Source organism: Echeneis naucrates, chromosome 7 (assembly GCF_900963305.1).
Source record: "Echeneis naucrates chromosome 7, fEcheNa1.1, whole genome shotgun sequence".
NCBI classification, from domain to species: domain Eukaryota; kingdom Metazoa; phylum Chordata; class Actinopteri; order Carangiformes; family Echeneidae; genus Echeneis; species Echeneis naucrates.
This window is the reverse complement of record NC_042517.1, coordinates 8,251,569-8,270,856: the sequence shown is the minus strand read 5'-3', so window position 1 is coordinate 8,270,856 and position 19,288 is coordinate 8,251,569. Positions and strand designations below refer to the sequence as shown.

The 19,288-nt window shown below is 40.8% G+C and overlaps 1 protein-coding gene across 2 annotated transcripts; it reads right to left on the bottom strand.

Annotated features, from left to right (window-relative positions):
- Positions 1–763: 763 nt before the first annotated feature.
- On the bottom strand, positions 764–11,395 carry xpc (xeroderma pigmentosum, complementation group C). 2 transcript variants are annotated; one of them, XM_029506355.1, is made up of 14 exons: positions 11,127–11,395; positions 9,773–10,081; positions 9,551–9,647; positions 9,323–9,407; positions 9,057–9,214; positions 8,755–8,875; positions 8,558–8,647; positions 6,808–7,665; positions 6,109–6,269; positions 5,358–5,439; positions 3,951–4,082; positions 3,501–3,670; positions 2,843–2,936; positions 764–2,156 (listed from the first exon to the last, which is right to left on the bottom strand). In XM_029506355.1, exons 1-14 carry the CDS (start codon positions 11,236–11,238, stop codon positions 1,827–1,829), a joined length of 2,799 nt encoding a protein of 932 aa, XP_029362215.1. In that variant the 5' UTR covers positions 11,239–11,395; the 3' UTR covers positions 764–1,826. The 2 variants fall into 2 exon arrangements, 1 of the variants encoding a protein (XP_029362215.1); XR_003840918.1 differs by having other exon boundaries at positions 2,111–2,156; positions 3,441–3,670.
- Positions 11,396–19,288: the final 7,893 nt, after the last annotated feature.

Sequence of the window (19,288 nt, the reverse complement as noted above, 5' to 3'; positions counted from 1 at the left end):
CTTCATCCAGGTTATGTTATGGCTCACTATCAGAAATCACTAACACACTGGCACAGTGGCACGACCTTTGATAAAAGGAAACATGTCCATCTTGATCCACAATTTTTCATCCAGAATCAGATGAAATTCCTGAATTTGCTATGTTTTATTTTTAAATATATTAAGTACTATGTACAAGCACACACGCAGAGTCTTTGCTTGCAGACTGCATTTCTCTGACAATGCTTTACGTCTGAAGGTATAGGATTGATGACTTTATAAACAATGCATGACCCTCTGCTTCGCTTTCGCAACCCTGAAAAAGGAACGGGCAGGGCCCCTGTGGTTGATGGGTTGGTAAGAGGTTTCTAATTAATGAGGAGGAAGATGCATCGTCTAATGTAGCTGATGCTGTTGTTAATGCACACAAAATATAATTCAAAGGGCCTTGTCAGCAGTTGGAGATGAAAAAGTACATGCTTACAGACTCAAAGAAATTCTTTAACAAGCCTCTCATCTTGGACATGAGTCTTGTTTGTCCCTGAATCCTGGAAAGAGCAGTGAACTCCTCTGTCCTCAGACAAGTACATCAAGTGTCCTTGTGGTCAACTGTGGAACAAAAAGTTCTGGTGAAGGTTTTTTTTTTTTCCATTTCCAACTGCTGAAGTGGCTGGTGATCTGAAAACCAAAATTTTTTAAAGGCCTCAGAGAAACATATCGGACAAAAAACAAAGACTATATTTTTCATGAAAAAAAATCATTCATTCTTTTAGTGTATTTTGCTTTTTACTTGCATTTAAACATTTCTTACAAAAATACTTTACAGCTTTAAATACAGCCGCTGCTTACAAACATGAGTTAACATATGGTGTGAAAGGGTGATTTTAAGTGTGAAACATGACAACAGCAAAAGAAATGGGAAGTACAACATAAATGAAAAATTGGGATAGATGTGTGAGCTAAGAAGAAGTGAAACAAATTCGTTGACTTTTGTTTACACTCATAAAAACGACTGAATGGTCCACATGCACTTGTACTACTTGCACTTGACAGATAACACATTTCACAAAGTCTGCGCATCACCTCAGAGCTGTGAAGCAGTTGAGTCTGAAACATGGTGAACAGTTAGTCTGGGTTTTGCTGGAGGGGAAACCTTTTTGCACCGTGTCTTAAAATACTGTTACGCTGTAGAGATGACAGATTTGATATGTTGGTGTCATTTTGATGAAGCTAGTACAGTGCGTGGGAAGTAGCCTGTAATATTGGCAGTGCTGTTCCTACACATATTTAGTGTACTTTCCCCATAAGCTATCATTTCACAGCAATTTAAGATTAATGCTGTTTTGTCAAATAAATTGAAATGGAAACTACATCTGCCTGTCTCAAACAAGCATAGCTAATATTTCCAGGAGAGCTGAGTGAATGACAGCATTCAGGGTGAACTGTCTAGCCATTCTTTCTGTAATATTAGACAGAGGAAGAAGGCAAGGATACTTCCATGTACTCACATTGATGCTGAGTCTGCTCTTCACCAAGCTGAACTGCACAAGAGCACGTGTCAAACTGGTGGATTTGGCATTGACAAGCCATATTTCCAATACCGGCATATTGGACTATACTGTTTCTCTCCATTATGCTCTCATACAAGAATCTAACAATCTATCAGCTGTCCTCCGCCATCCCCTGTCCCATTTCCCCCTCTTCGTAGAGTCACAGGCAAGTTCCAGTTGACCAAAGTTCTTATCATTTAAAATCTGTTGCACATTTTACCTGCTTTGCAGGAATGTGACAAGTGAATTTTAGGAGTGGTAAATCAAGTGTGTTTTGACAGAAGAGTGTCAACCTTTTTAAACCTTTTCAAAAGGAAACAAATGTTTCTCTTGTCCTCTCTTCTCTCGTTTTGTGGTTGATCTCCTCAGTCCGCTGGTGTTCCCGCTGTCCTCCTCCACTTGCTTATTTTGTGGCCAGGACATGGCCAGAGTTTCAGATGCAGTCTTCACTCCAGGGCTTCCACACTCACCCGCTTCCTCATCAGATGAAAGCCCACCAATATCATCTCCGTGGGCAAGGCTCCCCAATCCCTGGCTCTTCCTGCTGTAGCGTTGTTTAAGCCTTTCTCTGATGAGGAGTCCTTTTACCAGCAGAGTCCAGTTAGCAATTGCCCTCTTTTCTCTTTTCTGAAAAGTGGGAAAAAGAAAAGATTATGCTGTGTTTTGATATTTAAAAAATTCAAATCACTGGTGTCACTTTAACTAGAATGTAAACTTAAGAATAACAATTTTCTCATTTTAGGTTGAGCGAGAGCAGTAAGACACATTTGTTTAGGGATTCTCTTACTCACAGTCAGTGAGATTATTGCTCAGATATACACATGAAAATACAACGAGACATATAGATTGACACCAAATGGCTCTGGTAGGTTATTTTTAGAGAGCATATTTTTATATATTCTGTTATGCATTCATCCATTTCCTGTAAAAATTAATGTATTACAGTCATAAAATATAATGTATCGCATTTCATTAAAAAAAAACTGGAAACAAAATTCTATTGCGAGGTATTCTGCTCTTGGTTGACAAGGTTTATCACAGAAATCATAAAAAATGAGAATTTGGTGCCACACAAAAAAAACCAACAATAAACAAAGAAAAAAAAAATTGTTAAAACATATAAATAAATATTTTAAAATCAAACGTACAAAAACAGACACTTTTTTTATGTTTGTGAATGGAATAAACGTGAAGGATTTCTGGACATTCTAGACAGAAGGGCTTAGCTTCTGATCTATAATTCTCAAATTACCTCAAAGTAAATCCCACAAAAAAAAAAAACAACAACAACAAAAAAAAAACAAAACACACACCTCTTTCTCCTTCTGTTTCTGAAGCTCTTGTTCCTCCACCCAGGCAGCTCTGAGAACCTCCTCATGTTCCTCACAGACAATGTAACCATCAGTCCTGAAACAAAAGGATTGTGTTTCCATTACTACTGAAGAATGAAAGGAATAAAAATGTAGTTGAGTAATTATTAATCAATAGTGTCCTTTGAACAGACTTCCAGAGTCAAGAGAACAAAACCAAACTTGAAATGCAATTGATCAATCTTTGAGAGAAACATTTTTTCAGAAGATAGAAAAAAAAAAGAAAGAAAGAAACACACACACACAGAGAAAACACCCCAACAGATAAAAAACAAAAAAAAAAAAAAAAAAAAAAAACAGGGTAAGATCATTCCTTTCACATGAACACAAACTTGAACCAAGACATAATAATGTACATTAGGGATTTGGGTCTTCATAGGGGTTAAAAAGTGCAGATGAAAGAAACGCTTAACAATACAGGCAATAAAAGATGCAAGAGATTAGATGCAACTGATGCCTTTGTCAGTATGTCTGTAGGACCTGATATATCTACTTTCAAAGTGCAAAAATATTCAAAGTCTTAACTGTGACTGGGACACACCCCTGTGCTGATCACATCTCCCAACCTTAATGCGTTGTACCGATCTCAGCATGGCCTTACACAGCGTGTGAGTATCCTCCATGGAAGTCAAAGCCTGTGACCGCAGGGGCAGCATCGATGTCCAGCTTCCTCGCCACACGGTGCAGGTTAGATAGTCTGAGGTGGACACAGCCAATCGGTAACATGCATGGTTTAAACAGGTACACGTTACCATAGTCGTTCCGGGGGACCTGAGAGGAAGGATGAAAAAGATGAGAGGTCAACAATACCAGATAATCCTGAGAAATGAATGAGCCAACGAATGAACTGACAGACAACCAAGTTTCGCTTGAACTCTGAAGCCAAGATAAGACTGAGTACCTTGGTAAATTGTTGTGCTGATTTTTATTTATCAGGAATCTATTTTTTGTGTTTCTTAAGAAATATCAAATCTCTTGATAATATTTGCTGCTGCAGTGACTGTGATTCTTATTTCTCATATTTTTAATTCCAGTCTTTAGAGACACTTGCCTTTCCATCCACAGCTATAGGCGGTTGGTACTCCTCAGTCTGCCATTCCCCAAACAGGGGCAGGTCCTTTTCATCCTTCTGCTCAGACATCATCCTGGCCTTACGAGAACGATTAGAGAAGCCCTTCACCATCTGACAGAGGGGGACACAAGAGTGTGATTAATCGTCTTTTACCATTATCTCTTCAACTGAGTTCATATGACTGCAGAACAGTGAAGAATCTGGGCTGAGTCAGGCAGGATAGCAATTAAAAGTACAAGGAAACAGCGTGATGACGCTCTGTTTTCTTTCTCTGGGATTAGCACTGTGATGGCATAGTGCTCACATACTGAAACACTGTGATGTCAGCTCACCCAGTTAAAGTTCCAAATGCCTACCATCAGCTCATTGATCCAATTAGGACAACTTGAGATTTTATAGCATATTTCCTCCCCGACTGATTCATCTGTACTCAGCAAAACATCACCACTTGATAAAAACTGATTGTCTGTCAGACAAAAAAAAAAACTGACATTAACACACCATCACATTAATCTCTCTTCAGGGCACTGACAAGAACTTAGGTTTGGAACAGCACACAGTACTTTCTTAAGTATGCGACTTCAGTCGAAAACTAGGGACCGTTGGAAAATCTACTGAGTAGCCACTGAATCCAGTCCCTGCATGGGAGACCATATAGAAGTCAGTAGGCAAAGCTGCATATTATGAATTGCTTTTCCAAATAACCTGTGAAAAGTCTGAATGCTGGGCTGCACAGTGAATGGTTGTTAGCACCATTGCCTCACAGCAAGAAGGTTCTGGGCTCTGTTTGCATTTTCTCTGTGCCAATATGGGTTCCCTCACAGTACAGTCTGTATGTCTGAATGTACTCTGCACAAAAAGACATACATTTTCTCTTAAATTGAATTTAATTGTGACACAGTGCAATAAAACCTGTGCTTGTCAACTCTCAGTGCAACCATTTGCCCCCCCCAAAATAAATAAATAATATCAGATGGATAAGCTTTATTAAAGTAGACCTAGTCCATTTTGATTTTAAAGAGGATGGATGAGTGTTGGTTGACTTTGGAGAAACTTATTTGCTTGGTGGTTAGAGAGAATGAGAGTTAGAGAGTGTGAATTAGCAATTCATTAACAATACAATTTTGACTGTGTTTTTATTATGAGGTTAACGGTTGCTTAAACTGTTCCTTTATTTTGTTGAAACAACAGTCTTGAGTCAAAAACTGGCAACTGAAAAATTAAGTGTTAAAGAGGAACTGAAATAATACTGAGAGAAACCGAGAAAGGAGAATTGATGATGAAACAGGGAAAAACAAGAACAACTACTTTGAGAAAACCTGTCTTCTATATATATATATATATATATATATATTTTTTTTTTTTTTTTTTTTTTTTTCTTTTTACTTTGTATGGCTCTTCTCCAAGTCTGACAGTCCGTGCCTCTTTCAGCCATGTGTCTCTGGAGTGGAGGGTGTGCACACAATCCCTAGAGAGTAAGAGGTAAGAAAGATAATAATTACAATCCATAAATTCAATCATACTGACATTCTCAGTTGAATCAAGAGCTGAATTATTTAGCAGTAGCACATGCAGAGCCAATGTCTCCTTAGTGAGTATGAACAGAGCCTAACACACAGCAAAGGGTAGATGTATTTCACAACTAGCAGCTTAACATTTGCAGATGACAACTGCAGCTGCATGAACATTACATTTAAATAAACATACAGTGCCACCAAGTGGACACTGATCCTCACAGCAACAATGAAATTTAATTCAGAAAGGTCAATATTAGCTGATCTGACTTGAAATCAGTAAAAAAGTGCAAATATCAGTGCAAAATGCACACAACTTCCACAATTTCTTTGGTTACACAAATAATAATGTTTCAGTTCAGTACACAACAGACAACCAGCTAAATTTTCCAGATTGATAATAATGTCCACATACCACAGAGCAATCTTTAACAACTATTAAAAACAACAACACATGCAATTTGGACTATGGGGATCTCTAAACAGAGATCTACAGAGGATGGACTGTTGGTGTCCTCTAAACCAAAGACTGCATTTCAGTCAAGTCTTGATTCACAGGCTGTGGCATATAAAACCATTTCATCTTGGCTTGATTTGATTGGCTGACTTTTTCTCTGTAGTACCTGGAGTAAACTGGCTCTCCCCTGCAGTATCCCAACACAGTGGAAGTTGGCGGGTAGATGGCTTCATATTTCAGCAGATGTCTGTTTAAGGCATACAGAGGGTGGTTCTTGTACTCTGCTATGGAAATGGGCAGGGGTTTGTTCAGAAGCCTGTTCTGGAGCTGGGTGAGAAAACAAGGAGGTGGTATCAGTTTATGTATATCAGGATAATTTAGTGTGGAAATTAATAAAAACCTGAGAGAATAAAACTTAAAAAGATCCATTTTTGATTGTTTTTTACTCCTCTTACATCACTGTTAGAAGGCACTCAGTTGGCTCAGCGTAGCACCTGACTCACAGCCACCTGTGAGTCCCTGGAAGGTCATCTCTGTTCATTTATTAACTCTTTCATTATATAGCTAAGAAAACAAACTGTAAATGCAAATGTAGTTTCATATAATATGTATGAACATGGAATTTCACTGTTGAGCTTTACACCCCAAGTCCTCACTATTGCTTATGAGATCAAATTATTCATCTGTGATAACTTATGTTTGCCAGTGTGTATGCATGTTTGGAGTCTATCAAGTGTCCATATTCAAATAAATGATCTAACAATTGTTGTCCATGTTGGCTACTGAAAGATATATGCATGTTTAACAAGTGGTTCAGTGAGTCAGTGTTTGTGTGTCTTTGTCCATAAAATAGCTCTGATCTCACCTCCTTGTCCTCCTTTATGTCCCTCTCATCCTCCGGTCCCAGGAATGGCTCGAGTGTTTCTTCCCACCAGTCATCGTCCACTCTTCTCTTCCTGGATGATGTCATCCAAGTTGGATCATACTTCCTTCCCATGTCTTTAACAAACCCGTCCCCGTCAAGTGACACCACATACGTCACTGGTGCTGTTGCGTTCAGGGAGCAGAGGTGAGGCATCCCAACACCATGCTCAACATCCACACATACCCAGGAAGATGTTTTATCCAGATACACCTCCAACCACTCGTCTGCTCCAGGCCCCTGTTTCTTCTTCAAACGCTTTTGCTTTGTTATGTTATTCACTGTTCCTTCTCCTTCTTCATTATCATCATCTTTCCCCTCCTCATCTTTAACCTGGTTTTTCCCTCCACCTCTCCTTCTCTTTGGCGGTGAAGTGTTCTTGTCCAATACTTTCGCTGTGCTCTTCCCTTTCCCCCTCTTTGTCTTTGAGGATTTAACCTCACTATCTGAATCTTCAGCTTCATCCTCACTGGACACCAGAAAATCTTCCTCATCGCTGAGCATCATTTCCTGCTCACTGTTGCTCTCCTCCTTGTAGCTGACCTTTGAGGCAACACTGCGGCGTTTTGAGTTCTTTGGTCTCTGTCCTGATGTTATAGCCTTCTCTTCCTCCTGCTCCTCCTCTTCCTTTATTTCTTTTCTCTTTGCTTTCTTTCCTCCCCCGTCTCCCTTGGCTTTCCCCTCTCCAGCTGGTCTCTTAGTCCCAGGAGAAACCCTGGGCTCAGGAGAGGTCGTCTTGGAAGTCTCTTGGTTTGTATGACTCTTTCCTGGTGCTACAGTAGATGTCTTAGCCCCTTTGCCCTGGAAAAGTTATTCACAAGTGTATTTGTAAAAAGAGAAGCCTCTTATATCAATATCAGACACCAGCTAACAGTAGGAGACAAATGGAAAAGCACATCTGTACATTTAGTACAGATGGTTTCTTGCACTGAGAACTTTTGCTACATTGATGACTAAAAACTGATTTAATAATATAGACCAGTGATTCCCAACCAGGACTGCTGTTACCCTTATTGGTACTTCTGCAATTGCCAGAAGGAAAAATTGTGGAAGAAATAAAAAAACAAACAAACAAACAAAAAAAAAAAACAATATGTCAACAATTCATCAGAATTGATACATTTGTGTGTCAAAATGTGAGAAGTGTTTACTCCAATTTACATTCCTAATCTGTTGAGCTTTTGAGATCCTAATGTTCCTGCCTCTTGTGAGCCATAAATTCAGTGGCTAACCCTAACCTTCACAAAGATCACCTGGTCAAAAGAAGAGTGACAAGCAATATGACATCCCTGTTACAAAGGGAAAAATACTAACCTGCTATTAATAGGTCTGATAGTCAATCAGTCATCACAGTCTTTTTTCAAGAGAAAAAAAATGTGATGTTTCAATACTTCTGCTCATACAATTGACCAATTATTTAAGAAAATAAAAAGCAGATTAAAGATGAATGGAAATAAATTGTTAGTTGCAGCCAGAAAATAAGCACAACTTGCTTTAGTTTTTCCAGCATTAAATCACAGTGCTGTGTGAATCAGATGTGTATTTCTACTGTTGTATTAATGCTACACCTTCAATATGTGACTCAGCCAGCTCACCAGCTTCCTTCTCTGTACTTTCAACAGCAGCAGTTAACTGAATATAATAAGTACAATAGCATAAGAGACTTCTAATTGGCTCAGTAAGTTGTCAGTACCTTGACTGATGTGGGTTTGAAGGGAACTGGCTGTAGAGAAAGAACCAATCGGCAGAAAAGCTGCAGAGACCTCAATACCAGCAGGAACAGCTGCAAAAAAATAATATTTTTTTAATCATTTCTTCCACCTTCATATGTTTACAAACAGGCTGTCATCCATCTTGTTAAATGCAATAGTCTTGTGCTAAGCTACTAACATGAGTCATCTCCTGGTGGTCCCTGGCTGAGAGGCTCGCCAGTCGCCTCTCCATTAGAGCCTGAAAGTCTGGACGCTCTTCATAGGGAAGACTGGGGTTGAGGGTGAATGTATCTTTAAACCTGGATCAAAGAAGGTGGTGATTGCACCAAGTTATAAACTGGCAAGATGAGATCCACTGATTGATTTAATTTTGAAATACAGTCATGTTCCAACTTGTATTCGTCATAAGGTTATTCCACAAAATCTGACATAAAAAGTGTTTTGTGTACATATCACACTTCACGTTTGACGAGCACACACCATCGGAGCAGTCCAGTGAGGTAGTTTTGGTCTCTCCGTTCTTTAGCAACCAGGCCAAAGTGGGCAGGCAGCAGGGACAAGGTAATGGCCAGCAGGTCTGGTTCACTGCACAGACGGTTGCGAAACATACCACTGGCTATCAGGCACATGAGGTGAACCTAAGAGACACAATCAGAGGTTTGTAATGGCCAACATCTGATGACAGGGAACACAAAGAAAAGAGTAACAGGTACAAGAGACGGTAAGGTGCAGGTGTGTAATTTCACCTTGTGTGTATCTATGAGCAGGTCTTTCTTGTATTTGTTCATCATCCTCCTCAGATACGTCTCAAACGCCGCCTGCCTCTTTTGCCTGGCCAACCAGAAGTAATGGTTAAAGCAAAACATGTACACATATACACACAGTAAATTTTGTAAAAACAAATAAAAACCGTTGCAAAATAATCGTCCACCTGTGTCCAGTTACTGCGCACACACACTCTGACATATTCTTACTTTTTTCTGACTTCTGGGGTCTCAATCTCAATCTCTACAGGCTGAGCGGGCAGGGCAGGTTCTGGAGGTTCAATTGGACCCAATGGCTCAGCTAGCTCTGATCAATAACATTCAAACATGACGTTATGAAATAACCTGTTTCTCACTGATGATAATAAAATTACAGTGGAAATGTCACATAACACAAAACAAATTACAGAATTTTTTTTGATTGATCTTTACCTTCCACTTCCTCCCAATCATCCTCGTCTTCCTCACTGTCATCCTCTTCCTCCTCTTTTACTTCTTTCTCTGTTTTTTTGGCATTCACTGTAACCATAGGTGGTGGTGAAGTCGTCATGTCAAAGTCATCTTCACTGTCATTCTCTTGCAACTTCACTGGTGACTGGAAGTATTTGCTGGTTTTGACAGAAGTGGTGGTCGTGCTGGACTTGAAGGACAAGTGATGACTTGATACTGGCTTTGAGGATACATGTGTCTTGGGCTTGACTTTCTTCTGTATTGTCTCTGCTTCCCCTTTGCTTTTATTACCTGTATGGACAGATGGAAAAAATGTGTGACTGAGGAATTAAGCACATTGACAGTTTTGATTTTAGGTTTTCTACTTTTGTACTCAATTTTTCTTGCCTGCCACACCATGAAACCTACCACACCTTTTTAATTTTGAGCTGCAGCAATTTCCCATCAATGACTCTCTGCTGCATTAATGCAAAACACTAAAACCAATCACGTCAAGGATTTCATTCATCTATTGAAAATGCAACCTCGTAACGCTTCTGTCTGAAGTGAGGCAAAACAACAGTGCAGTAAAGATATGCAGATATGACATAAATGATTACTGGTTCAGGACAAGTTAAAACAAGAACCACACTTTAAGAAACATCTGTTGTTCACAAAAGCTTATTGCATATTTCAAAGAAGTGGAGCACAGATGTGCATCTGGGGCAGCAGATTCACTTCAGTAACCAAGACGTGCACCTGCCCACAAAATGCTTAAATCCTGTCATTTTGACGAACAATAATTAGAAAACAGATGCATAAACACACATGAAACACATTTGAAAATGTGTGTCCTCTCAACCAGTGATGCCTGTTATTCTTAAAGCAGCTACCAAGATGTCAACACCATACATTGAGTAAACAATAAAATATAGATGAATAATGTGACACATAAACTAAATCAGTTCCCAAAGGACCTGGGCTGTGTTTCACTTTCTCCCTTTTAGTCAAATCACACCACGCTGAAATATTTATTCAATCTTGTCCAAAGCAGTAGAAATAAAATTTTGAATAAGTAAGCTTAAGTTATGGATGTATGCAGACATTTATTTGACGTCATGATTTACAGAGTCAAAAGTGATAGTGTTAAACACCTGAATTAATTTGCTCAGAAGCCTATTCCGAACAGCCTGAATTCATTTATAATGTTATTATGGCTGGCATGTGTACTTTTGAAGAAGGTTTGATAAAGACCAGATGCAATCAATGAAAGTATTAGATAAATCTAAAGTAACACGTAATGAATGATAAAGGTTATCAGGCCGTCCTGATGGGTAAATAAGAAGCTGTTCCTTACCGACATCTCTCCTCCTGTCTCTCCCTGTCGTCGCGCTGCTCTTCGCCTTCAGCGCCGGCTCCGGTTTCTTCGTACGGGACTCGGTGCTTCGTCTTTCTCTCCGCTTCGCCATCCCGCCTGCGGCTCGTTTCTCATCCAGCGGCTCCTTCTTCAGACGTCTCACGCTGAAACTATACGGGCGGGAGTCTCTTCGGCGCAACGTGTGTTGTTATGTAGGCGCCACTTGTCCAACATTTCACGGTTTTGTAACAAGAAAATTTGCGCCCGGTTGTTTTGGAGGCCGGACCCTGACGTCACATCCGCCCCTTCTTCTTCTTCGTTGCCCTTCTTCTGATCGCGAATGCCTCCTTCTAACAGCACCGCCATGTTTTTATCCTCCCCAGTCTCCCTAATTCAAATATCCACGTCCATATTGTTGCTCCTATCTGTATTAAAGTGCAACTTTGTGTTTAAAACTTGCTTTGTGGTGTTGTAATTTCTCCGTCTTTACACCGGGTGGCGGTGTTGCGCCACATTTGAAACTCAACTACAAACGTTTAAAATGAGACCCGCGTTTTGCGTTGTTCATACTCATTTACATGTCAGGATATAAGGTTGGACAGCTGTTTTCACTGACATTTTAGTAACATATTCATGAGGTTTCACTTCAGGAGGGTCTCACAGTGAAGCGTCACCAAAGGGCTTCCCTATTTCTATCGTTTAGCCGGATGGATCCTTTGTGATTAGACTACCAGATTTCTGATGCCATTAATTAAATCACCGATTCGTTCCCGTTTTATACTGCCACCTGTAAAACGTAATGCAAACTTCAAACAAACAAACAAACAAACAAACAAAGAAATCCTTTGTTGTTTGTTTTTCTTTTACTTTACCATCAATCAATAACTCTCTTGTAGAGTGGATGCAGTTATTTTCTTCACCAGAGAGTTCTTGTGTTTAAATGCCATGTTTACAAGCAAAGGAATAATGAGACAAGAAATAAAAACAGGAACATAATTTTTAATTTAGGCTGACAAAAAGACTCTTTCAGTGTGTGCAGACCCTGAGACCATCAGCCAAATCTGGCTAACTGATAAAACGAAATCACTAATGAGAACAGATTGAATTTGTCATGTCTGAAAAATAAGAAGTCACGCGCAAGAGAGCTCTGTCAAGTATGCAACTGTTATTTCTAGTCAACGTAAGCAGAGTCAGATATATGGGTTGAAAAACGGAGCTCTCTTTGAATTCTATGATGAGACTACAGTGACGTGACTCTACTCTGCTATGAAGGTTTTATAATTATTTTCTTTTTATATATACCTGAAGTATATGTGTGTCAGACACTTAATGAACACCACCCCCATCCCATTTACATAGGTGTTCTCACAAGTATGTCAGGAAGGCTTCAGACTTTAACTAGCTTCAGATGTGAACGTGGTTATAGGCATTACTCTCTGTGTCAGCCATGTCCCAGGAGATCGCCTGTCTTCTTCCCTTTGCATGCTGGGGTGTTCTCTTTTTTTCTCACTGGGACCCTGAATAAAGAATGAAGCGAGTACAAGACCATGACTAGATGAATTCTTTATCTTGTTATTTTGCGATAGGTCCGTATGATTCCCCTGAAACGAGTTCTGTCTCTTTACTCTGAATCAATTTGGTTCATTTCGTTTCAATTTCACTTTCATTCTGTTCTGGTGTGATCTGTATTGATCATGTTGAAATTCTGTGACAGATGTGTATGTTTCACTTCAGAGAGCTGTCTGTCAGCTGATACAGTCCAACAGCTTCAGACAGACTTGCTGCAGTAGGGCTCTGATGGGACCCGGGTACCATTTTTGCCCTGAGTGTGTGTATGTGTACATCAGGCACGGTACATCCGTATACCTAGCGTATGCATACGCATAAATGAATGCATGTTTATGTGTGCAGAGCATGCGTATCCATATTTCTGTCAGAGAGATTTTCACTTCACGGTCTCTTGGATGTGTGCATGCATTCATTGTGCTCTGTGAGTATGCTCATACATTCAGTTGCATGTCAGTGTGTGTGCATGTAAGATGAAAGGGCTTGAGTCCGAGGTCCACTGTGTCGGACTCCCAGCGCGCTGCATGGCTTCCATCCCTATATGAACCATCAGTACAGTCAGATAGGAATAAAAAGCCATACAGCGCACTGGGCATTGGGAAGATTGCCTTTTAAGAGCAAGAACACACACACAGCCAGATACAGAGAGAAAGCCATTCAGTTATGACCTCAGAGGCCTGCAAAGCAGGAAAACAGAATGACACCAGGTGGAGGACAAAGACATCTTGAAAGCTGCTAGAAGGTGAGCATCAGAGGACAGATTGTGTGAGCATGAGTCAGAAGGAGAGCACTTGATCAAGAACTGGTAATGACACCCACTGTTGAGGTGTGGCAGCATGTTTGACATCTGCCCACAAAAGAGGCACGAGTTTTTTTCTTCCAGCAGTGTCGTCGCCAAGGAAGCTACATTTCCAATCATGCAGCTCTGGGCTCAGTGCGACCCGACAGTGCCAAACCTGGTATGTGACATGCAAAATTTTCCCCTTTGAACTTGGAGGAATATTGACCTGTTAACCTTCAGACTTGTGTTTTATATGGTCAGAGCTGTGCCTTTGTCTCCTGAAACAAGCACATCACTTTCCCTCCATTCATCTTTTCCAAAGGCACAAATAACACACTGTTACCACAGCACAAGTGTTGTACTCGCTAATCCACATACCTGCTCCCTTCATGGGTGTCTAAACCTTGAAGAAAGACAGAAAGAAGGAAAGAAAGGGAAAAAAGGAAACAACACTCGCTGGAGAGCCTGTCACAGCTGGAGACAAAATGTTACAGAGGGCCCAAAAATACATTCAGTTGAACTAAGTCCTACTGCTAGACAATAGATAGATCTGATAGAGCTGAAAATACAGTTCAAGTGCATTTCATCTACAAACTGACTTTGGTTGAAGTTTATTTTTACAGACATGTTCCCCTAATATATTCAGTGTGATGGGTATAGTCAGTGAATGAACTGAAGCATGTTTGTCTTCTTGTGTATATCAATGGAGATTTTGGCATGTCTTCACACAGGTGTAACTTTTCTTTCTGCGTCATAGTAATACAAGCACAAATAAAATATTTGTTATGTATAAATACCACTATTTGGATGTACCCTCATTTTTTTTTTTAATTATTTAATATTAAAAGGCAAGGGCCAACTTTCGCTCCAATGAGCAGAGATGGTTCTGGTATTTGTGGGCCTTCGGTTGGGAACCACATGCATCCAGATCAACAGGTTTTTAAGGACCCCATTTCAACCATTTTAGAAAAACTGCCACTGATGGGACGGTTTCATTTAATGTAACAGTGAAATAAAGACTACCACTGTCCCCATTTTTCCACAGAGACACCAGGAGGAATACTCCTCATATGGGGCTCAAAGACGTTTTTTCAGATTGATTGGGGCTCAGACAAGAGGGAGGTAATGCTTTATGCTCTGAGTGAAATATAAAATAATAATCCTTTTCTGCCTCAAATAGGCTGCAGATCCTGCTCTGCCCTGTATTCGTGAGCCACAGGAACGACTTGGAAAAGGACAGAGAATTATGGCGACACTGCAATAAAATTAGAATAAACCCCTCCAAAATCCCCGCCAGGTTGAAGTGGCCCTGTTATTATTGTTTTCTACAGGAATAAAGCCTGAGAAACCATTCCGGTCGCACCATAAGAGGCTTCACAACTTCAAGGAGCGGATATGAAATAAATCCAATTACCTAGCTGTCAGTCAAGGCGCTAATTAGTAAGACTCCGGCAGACTAAGTGGCATCAAAGCTGGAAATTCACATTAGAGCCGACGACAAAAGACACAAATAAAATCAGACATAATGAGAAAAATTCGTCGCTGAAAAACAGAAGAATTACTGCAAATAAACATCATCAGACGGCTTCCTCACACAACCTCTCGACGGGCTGCAGCTATTTCTGGGTCGCCACCGATGAGGCCGATCAGTTTGTCAGAGAAATAAAAAAAAATAATAAATAAGTAAATAAATAAATAAAAAAGGAAAGAGGAGAAGAGATGAGCATCAGTGCATCCGAGGCGGGACACCGTGGGTCCTCTCTGCCGCGCTCCCTGCGTCTACCAGCCGGGCTGCTGGGGCTCCAGAGCCCCGCCGGGAGATCCGAGCAAACAAGGTCCGGTTTCAAACAGGTGGTCTCCGGGCTCCGGGCTCCGGGCTCCGGGCTGGCTTTTCAGTGGCTGTCGCTTGAGGCCCGAACAAATGTCCAAAAATATATAAGTTTGTCCCCCTGCTCGATCCTCCTGTCCAAAGAGACGGGGGTCGGTGGTGCTGCCGCTGCCACCGGTGGATGTGTGGAGTTTGACCGCCCCTTTACGCGTCTGTGCGTATTTCCATTCAGCTGCAGAGGCAAAGGGGGGTGGGGGGGTGAGAGGAGGGGAGGTAGGTGTGGTGGAAGAGGAGAAGAGGAGGAGGAGGGTGAGGTAACAAAAGCCCCTGAGTGAGGAGGAGCCAACGAAAAAATAGGGATGAGGAAAAAGGGAATGAGAAAAAAAATGTGAGAAGGGGGCATCATACCTGAACAGGAGATCCCTCCGCTTGTGTGTGTGTGTGTGTGTGTGTGTTTGTCTGGAGGCAGACTGAGGGTGTGAGGGAGGGGAGGCTTATGTCGCCTCAGTGACGCGCAGTGTTAATAAAAGCCGGGCAGAGTGGCTGAATAGGGCTCTTTTCTGTCTCATTCAAATACCGCCAGAAAGCACTTTCATTTTGCTGATAAAGTGGAGAGAGAGAAAGTAAGTGTGTGTGTGTGTGTGTGTGTGTGTGTGTGGCACATTGTGTGAGTGTATTTCAGTCTGTGTCCATCTGTATCTCCATGTAATTGCCCTCTCCCTCTCTCTCAGTGGCATTTACACTGCGAGCATCCAGACAAACAGACATCTGACTGAGCAGCCTGACCGATAAACACAACCTCCAAAGTCAGATAAGACCAGAAAATAGATAGAAAATAAAGCAAAGAAAGCCACGGTGGCATAGTAGGAACGAAAAAAGGTGTAAGAAACAGGTGAGCAAGTGGAGAAAGAGAGTAGGAGAGACAGAGCAGCAATAAAGGGGATAAAGATGGGGGATAACAGTGGGTGGCAGCCTCTGCTGCCAGACACAGAATGGGAAATAAAAACGGAGGAACAACCTGTGAACAGACAAGATGAGGGGGGGGGGGGCAAGAAAAAGACAGAACAAGAGAGAGAATTTTGGAAGAAACACTTTACAGGAATAAAGTGGAAATACTTGCTCTCGACCTTCCCTCACTCCTCCACCTCCACCTCCTCCTCCTCCTCTTCTCGGCTGGAGTTGCATTCCAATGCGTCCTTCTCAATCCTCGCTACTCCCGGCAACATGGTTCCTTGATCTGGTCCCACGTCATGCCGGGCAGGGGGGGAGGAGGAGGTGGTGGTGGTGGTGGTGAAGGTGGGAGCCTGAAGGAGCAAGTGTGGGGGTGCAGTGGAGGGAAAGGCGGAGGGGAGGGAGGGAAGGAAAGAGGAGGAAGATGAGGGGATGACAGAGAGAGAGAGGCAAGACAACACAAACGAGAGGAGGGGAGACAAAGGAGGTCACTGAGGACAGAAGGACAAGAAAAGAGGGAAAGGAATGGGGGAGGAAGAAATGAGAGAAAGATTGGCTGAAAGAAAAGTGGGTGTGTGGTGTGGGTGAGAAGGAAGGGGAGGATGGAGGGGTAAGAAACAGGAGGAATCTCTCCATTCAGGAGAGAAAAAAAAAGCAGACAGAACATGAAGTGCCCCAAAGGAATAAAAATCACCAGCCTACCCCCCAAATAAAACTTTGGTCTCGATTATGAGCAAATTAAAAGTACAATCACCGCTGAGCATCATTTGTTTGGCCATTAAAGTCAGATGGGTTTGTTCTGAACTGCCTGGTGTTGATCCAGTCCAATCAGATAAAGTTAAATAAACTGAGAAAAAAGAGATAAGATAATGAAGAAGATGGAGAGTTGTATTCAAATGTTTTCAGTACCAGGTGGCTGGGACATCTGCCAGTAAACCACCTGCGAATGTTTCGATGATCAGAGATAGATCAGAAGAGTCGCACACAGAAGTGTCACTGGCACAATCATCTAATGTTCATTGCCTTTTGTTGAAAAAAAAAAAATAAAAATAAATAAATAAATAAATCTCACTAAAACAAAAGACTATTAATGGGTTTCAAGTATTATTAATGGAAATTACTCTTTAATTCCATGATTCTATAATTTAATAAGCTATGAAAACATTGATTACCTCTAACTTGCTTGTGTGAATGACAACAAGATGATATTATTTACTGAGTCATTTATTAAATAATGTATTACCAGAGTTTTGTAGCCACTTGAGGGCAGTGAAAACACAACACTGACGATTTAAGTTGATATGATGAATATCCAAGTAAATAGTTGCCTATCTACAAATTCAGCAGATAGGGAGCAACGTTATCACTCATCTGTCTTGTTCCTGAACACATGGCAATTGTTAAGTCCAATATTCACGCTCCTTTAGCTCTGTTTGTGGTCCGCAGTGATCCCTGAGGCAAATATCTCTCTGTGCATCTGGCTGATATATTGAGTTTACAGTTTATAAAGATCACCATGCTAAAATGAATACAGCCGTTCTGCAATGAATCCTGCTGCTGTAGTTTACGGTTGCATTTCATTTTTTTGAAATATGTTTCAACATATGTTGAAATATGTTGTTCCTATTATTTTGTTTCCCCCAGTTATATGGATGGGGATACTAGAGAAATCTGACCTTTATGATTCTCAAATACAGCAAAAAATGCAGCCTGATGAACGACAGTTGAATCAACACCTCTCTAAAAACGGTCCAATAAAAAGTGAGAGATGGTACTACAGAACCAACAGTGACATATTAGCCTGCTGAAAAGCCCCGAGGATGAGCTAATCTCTGATTGTCTCATTCAGCTGCTCTGCTGCCTTTCAGCCATGTGCAAACAGAAAACAGGATGTTTTCACTACGTAAACATGAGTTAGTGTCAGGCTGTCTGTTTCTAATGAAATACTGTGTACCAAAATACAGACACCCATCTTAATCACCACATTCGGCCAAGATGGCCTGATTCTGAAAGGCAGCCTCACGTCCAACACCATTCAATATATGATACTATGTTCTGCAAACAGGATTGGAATGGGTGGCTTTTATTTATCAAGGAGTTGGTAATCTATCAGGAAGGGGTGATAAAATACCACCTAAGATAAATGGTCAACTCAGGATAATTCACACTGAATTAAGTTTTTCAAATGGAAACAATTATAAATACTCAGGTTTAGACAGATTTCATATCATGTGGGAGCCAAGAGGCCACTAAACCAGAATTCAGATAACAACAAGCTTCAAAACTCCACTGAAAACCACACTGATAAAATAATTAACATCAATAGTTTATTAAGACACAGCAACTGACGAGCTCAGTCAATTGTATTTGTTTGCCAAAGACATAGAGCATTACTGACTGTACAATGACTTCTGACATGTTCATCATTGAATTTAACAAATCCAAGATGCTCTGCTGTTTCTCAGTTGCTATTACAAGTGAAAACATGAAATCATGCAACCTCAGTGCACAGTAGTGTGTAATTGTGCATCACTGAAAGGCTGCAGACAGAATCCAGTTATTTCATGTCTTAAATGACTCTTTAGGGGACTAATGGATATGTTGAAGTGCCCTTTGCTTGGCTTCATCTCAACAAATAGCTTGCTTGCCCTTCACAGATCAAGTACAAATAGGAGAAACATGGCAGACCTGAGACATCGCTTATTGTAATGGGCCATCATGTTTATTTGTAATATCAAACAAGCAGTTTGCAGTGACACCAATGCTTGTTTGCCACGCTTATCACAGTAATGCTAACTCAAGCTATTACATGCTGATGTACTTATGTCAGGAAGGTGTCTCTGCCTAATGTTTCACACTGCACAATGAGTAAAAAGGTTTTTCTCTCAGGAAATAGAGAACAGAAGCTTGTTTGAATAAATACAAGAACAAAGAATTCAGTAGTGACAATTAACATGAACAGAGAAAGGAAAGAGCTCAAAAACAACCCAAATCTAAAGAAGAAGCTGCCAGATGATCACTATAGACTGCAGCAGA